This window comes from Camelina sativa, chromosome 4 (genome assembly GCF_000633955.1).
Source record: "Camelina sativa cultivar DH55 chromosome 4, Cs, whole genome shotgun sequence".
NCBI classification, from domain to species: domain Eukaryota; kingdom Viridiplantae; phylum Streptophyta; class Magnoliopsida; order Brassicales; family Brassicaceae; genus Camelina; species Camelina sativa.
The window spans coordinates 18,674,812-18,684,103 of NC_025688.1; the positions used below are offsets into that span (position 1 = coordinate 18,674,812).

The window sequence follows — 9,292 nt, forward strand, 5'->3', positions numbered from 1 at the left end:
GAACACTTTAATTTCTTTTGACTTGTTCAGGTCGTGGCGAACTTAATATGATCCGTAGCTAGTGTCATTTGTATATACTATATGAGTAGTTCTTTCATTTTCAAGAAAAGACAGGTCATTATTCTTAGCCATCTTTGGTTTTTTTTATAACATTATTAACGAATGGGAACAATTTGGAAAAGTCAGTCCTTCGAATTTGGCATTTCATTATTGGCCATCCATGATGTGGCCTTCGTAAAAAGGAACATAAGAATTCAGACTTGTATGATTAATATGAATATGTAGATTTTTCAGATTTAAAATTTAGCAAATGTTTTCAGCTATAGTACTTTGATTTTGAACATAGTACGTACATGTTCTGAAAATTTAAACTAGTATTGTGTTTCTAAAGATTATTAATAGATATAGTACGACAAATTAAACATCATGGGGCACTAATCGTTGAAGACTAAATCAGTATTGTGAGTATGAATTAGGTAAGAATAATTCTCTTTTGACCTAGCAATAAGGTTTAGGGTGAATACGTAGGGAGATATTTTTCTTTGCTGCAAAAAGAGAGAAAGAGGTCCATAAGTTTTGATAATATATAGTATACTTTTAGTATTTATTTTAGTTACGAGAATTATTGTTTGTTTTGGAGTTGGCAGGAAAGACAATGACAATTAATTTGTCTCACGCTAGTTCTCTTTTTTCTTTCCTTGCCACAATTATTTCTAACTAACACAGAAACAAACAAACCTTATGTTAGATTTTTCTTGTTCCCTCCTTCAATCATCCCAGTTCCAACAATTTATATAGTACTACTTATTTCTTTTTCTAATATAAACTAATAGTTGTAAAATTCTTCCATATATCTTTTCCAGATATTTTTGCGAATAGAGATGCATTAGATGTTGCTGTAGAATCGATAGCCGCAAATATGACCTAGTTAATGCCCAATTTAGCTTGGAGTCAATTAATCATTTATGTGTGGATTAATGCCTTTAGATTTAAAGTCCAAAATTGATCTATCTATGATTCTTTCAAATTCGGTTGATGTTATACAATCAATAATGATAATAGCAAAAACCAACCACTAAGACAAATTTTCCAACTTATCGCTTACGTTCATGTTTAATACTTCGTGCGTCTTGCCTTTGGGTTAGTGGGATATTAATGTAGCCGTTGTTATTCAAACGTGGATCCCAAATTAATTATTCCGACAGTATTATTAGTTTGATTCACGTTGTTTCAACGTAAGCACATATCACAACATTATAAATTTGGAAATCGAAGAAGTAGCAAACAAGAACACAAGTACCACATATGATTACTATTTAAAATATTGCTAATTTTACGAATCTAGTTAGGGTTCTAAACAAACCGATAGATAACGTAAAGCTAATTTTTAATTGGGTTTCTTCTTCTTATTGCCGGTTTCTTTTGCGTCGAGAAGCTCGTGGAACATCTCCACTCTCCGGCCGTTGAGGGGTTGACAAGGTCTCGCATTGTTCTTGAAAGAAGTATCCAATGGAGATTTGAGTAGTTCTACTTGCTCCTTTGACATTGACCTCACCTGCATTTATTAGTTTATTATACACACGGCAATATTCATAAATCACGATATCACATTAGTTTGGACCGTTTCCATACAAAAATGTCAAATAAACATGAAACATTGAAACTAGTAGCTAGCTGGGTGTTACTATCTATCAATCGTATATTGACTTCTCTCTGTTGTTTTATTCAAACGTGAATAACAAGTTTGACATAATGGGGTTTTTAGCTTAAAAGCAGGGGTTGTGGAGCCCAAAAGACACTCACATTGGTTGAATATCGTCAAGAATAATTGATTTTTTTTTTTTTTGGACAACCGTCAAGAATAATTGAATAGTCTATTAAATTTGGGATGACGTTTGAAACTTTAAATATTGGTACGTACACTATGGTCTCAAGATCTTGATATATTAATAAACCTAAATAATAGTGAAGTTCTAATTAAAAAGTAGTAGAGGATTCTCATATGTTTTATTCTCCATAACAACAGAGTAACCAAGATCTTAGAATTCTAACATCATCACAAATTTCTTATTTCCTACTTCCTAAAATCACTAGATCATTCACACCAAAATTCATATATGTAGTAAAATTAAGTGTTTAAAAAACCAGTAACTTTTTTTTCCTACTTAAGTAGTAATATCTTCTACTGAATTATTAAAATTTTAAACAGAATGGTGAAAACTTGTGAAATCGACTCAACCACTGAACTACCAAAACTTTAGCAACACACAAATTATACAAATGTTTTAAAACCTCCCCTAACAGTAAAAAATGTTTACCTTGCCGAGGATGGTCCAAATAACGTTCTCGGAGCAAGGAGGAGTAGTGAGTGAACCAACGTATCTGTAGAACTTTCGAGTCTTACGTTCGATGTGTCTTGTATCTATTTTCCCAACTTCCACTTGAGCTGATTGGTTCCCTTTGCTTATTTCTTCCTTTAGCTTCACCAATCTACCCTTCATCTAATCATATTTTCATATTGAAAAAAACAATAGCTAGTCAAATTAATATAGTCACATTAATGAACTATTGTGTATAGATAGCCCTCAAAAATACCTGAGAGAGGAAAGGCTCTTCAGCGCCGATTTTGAAGAGACTTGCCACCACAGCAAAGCTTCCATCTTTTGCTTGGTGTACCATGTGCAGCTCAGCTGCATATCTAAGTCATTTTTTTCCTTTTGGTTAACTATTATCATCAACACTTTTTTATTTTTCTTAGAGATTGAATTTTTATTTAAATTATATATAGCTCCAAAACCAAATAGTAATAATACCTCAAAAGGAATAGAAATATTAGACAGGATCAACATGGGCTTAACAGGCCAGACTAACCACAAAAGCACTTATCAATGGGCTTTATGACTATATGGAAATACAAGTAGTTTTGGAATTTTTTTCAAATGTTGAGTAACAAATTGGCATATAATCCAAACTCGATTATTTGAGTTTAAAACCTATCTAATTCGGTAGATAATCAAACAAAGAATATCTGGAATTTTTAAAGTATTTTTACCGTAATAAAGAGTTTAATGATTATAGATAAAGAATAAAAAAAGAATTGTGGCTTACTGGACTCCATGAAGATGATGTTCAGAAGGAGTGTGCCAATGCATTTGCACTAAGGTATAGTTCTTATTTTCTATTATCACATCTCCTGCTCCTTCCCCGAAGACCATAGCAACATTACAGACGTGGTCAACTAGCGTTGCGTTTGTGAAGTAGTAATCGCGGTGTAGCGATTCCAATTTGCGATTATAAAATATTTGTCTCCTTTGGATATCAATCGGAGATTGCAATTTACCGACCGCGCATTTGGTGAAGTGAGGGTTTAGGTGTCCCCATTGGTATGGTCCATTTTTGCCTCTATATCCAAAACCTACTCCTTGTGTCTCTGCACATTATTATAATTACCGAACCAATTTATATAGTGTTAAACAAAAATCACATGTGCATGCTCTCATATATGTATATCAATATATGGATAGAGATAGAAAGAAAAAAAGAAAAAAAAACCAAAGAGTATTAGCATTACGAGCATCTGAAGGGCCAATGCAGAGGAGGGCCAAGGCGAAGTAGGAGATCGTAATCATCGTCTTGTTCTTCATCGTGTGTTTAATTCCTGTTTTGTTGGAAGATTCTGCTAGAAAAAAAAAGGAGAAAAAAAGATTTCCATTAAAAAAAAGAATAGATTAATGTTTCCAAAACTGTAAATAAGTAATGAGTTTTTTTTCTAAACCTGGGGAGATTTTAATGTGTTTTATAAGATTACAGATTACTGCATGGCTGACAAGACTGGACTGGCTCTGCTATTTATAGCACTCTCTTCTGATTAGTTTTTTTTTCTCAAAAGAAAAAAATAAAAAGCAATAAAGATGAAAAATAAAAAAGTTGAAAGATTACCTAAAACATATGGGGTCATATGCTATCCAAGCGAATTTCTGTGGTTATATATGCTCTAAAGAAAAAGCATAACTTCGGATTGGTGGATCATTATATATATAGGGATAAATTACTAGTAACTTATAATACATAGTCAACAATAAAATAATTTTATTAATTATGTTCAACTTTTATTAATTTTATTAATTATGTTCAACGTACGTGGGTCAATTTGGTTAAAAGTGTTGACCAAAACAAATGTAGTAAATATGCTATATGTGTTCAAGCCTTGAAGGACGTTCGTCAATATTTTTTTGGAGGAAACAAGATAGCTAATATATGGTAGAGAGCCTAGAGACCACGTTAACTTCCATCAAAGAAGTAATATTAGATGTAGAAGCCATGTCAAATAATTGACTATAAACTTGAGTCATGAATTTTTGTTATATATAATGGTGAATAGACATAATGAAATGCAAGAAAAAAGTGATTAAGATAAACAATACATATTTTTCTTTTTGTTCTATTGAAAGAGATGATATATTTAAATGTTTTATTTCATGAATCTGATGCGAAGATAACCGATGAAAGTTTTTAAATGTTTTTCTTTTCTTTTGTAAAGGCTTAGACTAAATTATTTTCGGCTTCAAATGTTACATACAACATTGTTATCAAAACTTTAGCGAAACAAATAATTGTCTTATCCTTTCGGTGTGTGATACCTTTTCGTATAATCCACAGATGGTGCCTGCCGCAACAAAACCCACCTCCCATTTTTCTTTCTCCCCACTTCGTCTTATCGAGAGATTTTTTCATTATTCCCATCTCATTATTGTTAAGTTTATAACTACATATATAAAAAAATGTTAGCACAAACGAATATAAATGAAAAAGGGAAAATGTAAAAGAAGAAGTGAAACATGTGCTGTGATGATCAGGTAGGGCATAACATAACGGTATCAAAACAAAAATGCCTTCGGAATATTCATTTGTCCATTACTCCGAGCACAAAAACATCGCATTTGCACCAACTCCGATCTTTAAATCTCTTCTCGCAACAAAACAAAACGCATTATTCGGATCTATGGATGGATAGTTCCACTTTGTTTGCCCATAACGATCCCTTTTTTTTCTTCTTCTAAAACTTATTTGAATATGATATGATTGGCTTGCACGATGTTGATCTTCGCTATATCACATATGCATGGCCTTCGAAAGTAGTGGTGCAAATTGTGTGATATTACCATAAAGAGATCGTCAAAATCTCATCTTTAACATTTTGCCCCACAGCTTAGTCTTAGTGGAAGTCTTCAAGTTCTCTCTCGTGCACAAAACTGAACCAATGTGGTTTTGTCTGTTTAATTCCCACTTAATATCATGAACACGATTCTTCTATCGACAGTGACTTCTCTGGTTATTCTTCAAAGAACTCTTATAATCATAAATCTTCTTTCTTTGTTGGGATCCAACATTAGGAAATGAAAATGAAATTGACCCCTCTCCTCCATGATTACATTTTCTAAAAATTAGACCTCAGAATATGGAGAGTCACATTAAAAGTGACGCTTCAAGTAATCAAAGGTGAAGAATAGAACTTTCATGAATGGGAAATTTAGTGGAGCTTGCTTTAATTAAGGACAACGATTTGGTAATGCCAAACGACGACTTACGATAATGTTATCATATTTCACAATGCAAAAAAATTCAATTTAATCAGAACCAAATAGCTTTAAGTGAAAGTATATAATCATCCCAATGATTTTATATTTATTCAAGAGAAAGAAAAAAAGAGAGACTTGGAATGCAAAACAAACATCGAAATTTCCATTTCTTGCTTTTGGTCTGAGAGATAAAAAAAAAAGGAGTTATCTCATTCTTCTACTGGCCTTTGACCCAACACAGAGATGTCTTCGTACCGTTTCTGCAACATGACAAGAACATCATGATATGAATATAAAGCATATAATCAGAGAGAGAAAAATCATGAGGTTCTTAACATGAGTTCCCATGTATCTGCACAATACATTGGTCAAAGAACTGCCTAGCACAAAACATAGCAGGAGAACTAACTAGTAACTACATCGAAATTCAAAAATGTAAGCTAAAACAGGAGTGCCAAGAATGAAGATGATGACTAGGGCCACGATTCTTCCTTTACATTTGCAATTGTGAAGTTTAAAATGTGAAGGTGTAAGCACATATGAAAACTTTGGCGTTTAAATCATGTCCTGCGACTAATAACATAAGAATGATTTAAGCAGAATTGTGACCATTTCTATATCAAAATGGGCAGTACAGAGAATGGAGAAACAAACACCCTCTAAACTACAATTCAAAAGACCACAAGCATTAACAACAGCAAGAACACCAAACACAATGGGAAAAACTGATTGATTTCTATAACCCTATGAGAAAGGCAGTTTCAATCAAAGTTCAGATGCAGAGTATCCAAAGCAACAGACAACAGGATTCAGGCATTGGATTGCATAAACAAGATCCAGCAATCACAACATTAACAACACCCAAAGACATATATATTCATTCAAAAAACAAACATACCCCAACGTTGTTGCGTTCCCACAGCTTATGAACACCGTAATCCACAGCCTGCGATACAATACGAACCCTTGTGAACATCAAAATTACACAAACTGAGACTCAAAACTCCTTTATCTGGTTATGAAAACCACAAAATCCAAAACTCTTGACACTAGTTTCTCTCAGAACTGCACAAAAGGTACAATCTCCATCTCTCTATTGTAGATCGATTAATCTATATCCAATAGCAATTCGTTTCTAATCAAACCATAAACACAAAGCAGATCCGGGAAGATACGAAAGCTGACAGGATACAAAACAATCAAAAAGGCTCTGATCTCTCACCCGTTCGCCGAAAAATGCGCCGGCGATGATGAAAGTGACGTAGACGGAGTTACGGCGCATGATAAGCTTGTAGAAGCTTTCGAAAGCGCCTTTCTGATTTCTCCGAGCAGCGTACTCCATGGTTGGACTCGTTTGTTTTTTCAGGCACCTGAGATCTCTCTCTCTCTCTCTTACGTATTTTTTTAGGGTTAGGAAGAAAGCGATCTACAACAACAATGGCGAGAGCGTGAAGACGATGAGATTTTCGCAACGAATCAGAAAATGATTCTCTTTTTGACTCATTCGTATCTGGAAAAAAAAAATTTTATGGGCCTCACAATTGTTTGGCCCAATAGCCCATTTACTATAACTCAGCTTAGTCTGATTAAATGTTGTTGGGTATCTGGATTGATGAAGACTTGCACAATTTGGGTCTTACTCATTTGTGATTTCTTAGGTTTAAAGAAAATTTTCTTACTGTAGGTTAAAAAACTAGCAATGGATTTTGAAATATTTAGATCCGACTAATCTACACAATTTAAGTAGTTTGGAATAAATATTTGAATATCTCATTCATTAGTATATTTGGCATATATGAGTATACTATAATGTCGCATATATTAGTATTAGTTTCTTCATTCATATGGTAATATTTTGAGAACTTTTTGGTTTATGGTTGAGTACTTTGTTGGGGAATGATGCAATAAGCGATTGTCACATTAAGAAAGCAGCACATTCTCACTACGCAATACGCACATGTTGTGATAACTGATAACTAAATAAGTTCGTTCCATGATACCTAAATAACTAAATAACTTAACAACTTTTCTTCTTACGAAGGATGTTATTGTACTTGAATCTCTTTAACCCACTTGTGTCACAAACTCACATGTGTCTAGCTTATGACGCAAAGATAGGCTAATATAAAGATAAGTTTATTAGAATATATACCACATCGGTTGGGATTAGTTTATTTGGATAGTATATATGTGATGTGGCAACTCTTCTTCTTTGAGTTAGATTTTGAGAGAGTGAGCTAAGTGCACTATTAATATAGTATCAGAGCTCATAGTTTGTCCAACAAGTAAATTCTCATAAAAATAGTTTTCCATCTATATAACTCATATAAGTGACATGTCTTGTTGTATTTATGAGATGTTGGGCTTCAACAGTTTCTCGTTGGACCGTTTCCCACCCACATCTCGAGAGATTATATTAGAATATCCCACATCAGTTGGGATTAATTTCCTTGGATAGTATATATGTGATATGGCAACCCTTCACGTTTGAGCTAGCTTTTGGGAGTGAGTTAGGCCCATTACTACCCAACCCTCCTCCACTGGGTTAGCTTTTGGGTCTAGGTTAGACCCATTACTAATAAAATTTAATTTTCTTTTAATGAAAGTTAGTTTTGAATTGGACTTATCAGAAGTTAAGCACATGATTGGGTATATGTTTCGGCACATGCATATAGAAAACATTTGGAAATAAAACGGGCAAATGTCACATTCAGAAATTGAACTTTTAGATAAAATGCTGATCCAAATTAAGTTCTGATCAAGGTTGGAACAGAGACCTTAGTCACCAAGCAAAAAAAAAAAGAGTATAATCCAACAATAGAGAACCAGTCTCTTCTAAAATTTAGGACAAAACATATCAAAATTAATTACTGAAATTTGAAAAGAAGAGATACATGTATGAATATATGCGTATACATAGAGAAACATATATACAAAATAATTTTTCTTATACCAAAATTTTATTTATAGTGTTATAGTTATTTACAGAATTCTAAAAAATATTGCTATATCCTTTTTTTTCTAAACTTTAACTTGGAACAAAAAAAACTTATAGCTTTTGCCTTTTATGAAACCGACCTGATATCTACTCCCTGGATCAGTGGATAGTCAGCTATAGTTGTATTGTAATGTGACTATTTAAAAGATCGAATCACGGATATACAGTATGATCAAAATGTCAGAGTATGCACAAATAAACACACTCAACGCAATTTGCAATGTCCTCTAATATTATCATTATGAGTAAAATGTATAGATCAATGATATACCACTCAAAAGCAATTTGCAATGTTCTCTAAAATTATAATTATGAGTAAAAAGTCTAGATCAACAATATATCAATAGTGTCTTATTATTGAAGTACAAGAACCTCATTTAGGTATATACTTTAATATATATATATATGTATATATATATATAAGATTCAGCGTAAGATCAAGCAACGACTGTCTAATCGTTGTAACCCACGAGAAGCTGTAGCAGCTCGCCTAGCTTCCTCTACAAGAGCAGCACGTGCAGACGAGATTCCAGCAGGGACTAGACACGTGTCGAACGTTGAACAGTCGATCCAATCCTTAAGAAGCTCTTCTTGTCCCCATATCTCCGGTATCCAAACCCTACCGGCGATCTCTTTCCGGTGTTTCTTTAACCTCTCTCTCCCACTGTCCACTCTCTCTTCTTCTTGATTCTGTTTCGGTTTCTTCTCTTCAGGC

At 33.5% G+C, this 9,292-nt stretch overlaps 3 protein-coding genes across 4 annotated transcripts; all 3 read right to left on the reverse strand.

Annotated features, from left to right (window-relative positions):
- Positions 1,181–3,860, reverse strand: LOC104781120 (alpha carbonic anhydrase 1, chloroplastic). Of its 2 annotated transcripts, none has more exons than XM_010505715.1 (6): positions 3,776–3,860; positions 3,572–3,676; positions 3,109–3,430; positions 2,596–2,698; positions 2,319–2,501; positions 1,181–1,555 (listed from the first exon to the last, which is right to left on the reverse strand). In XM_010505715.1, the coding sequence occupies exons 2-6, from the start codon at positions 3,642–3,644 to the stop codon at positions 1,388–1,390; spliced, it is 849 nt and encodes a 282-aa protein (XP_010504017.1). In that variant the 5' UTR covers positions 3,645–3,676; positions 3,776–3,860; the 3' UTR covers positions 1,181–1,387. The 2 variants fall into 2 exon arrangements, with proteins under 2 accessions (XP_010504017.1, XP_019100301.1); XM_019244756.1 differs by having other exon boundaries at positions 3,572–3,679; positions 3,776–3,834.
- LOC104781122 (cytochrome b-c1 complex subunit 9-like) lies at positions 5,585–7,056 on the reverse strand. Its single transcript, XM_010505716.2, has 3 exons — positions 6,802–7,056; positions 6,478–6,525; positions 5,585–5,839 (listed from the first exon to the last, which is right to left on the reverse strand). The coding sequence occupies exons 1-3, from the start codon at positions 6,919–6,921 to the stop codon at positions 5,789–5,791; spliced, it is 219 nt and encodes a 72-aa protein (XP_010504018.1). The 5' UTR covers positions 6,922–7,056; the 3' UTR covers positions 5,585–5,788.
- LOC104784032 lies at positions 8,806–9,291 on the reverse strand (the record flags this gene model as incomplete). The annotated part of the gene is made up of 1 exon (XM_010509109.2): positions 8,806–9,291. A coding segment is annotated over one exon (288 nt), but the record flags the coding sequence as incomplete, so codon positions are not given.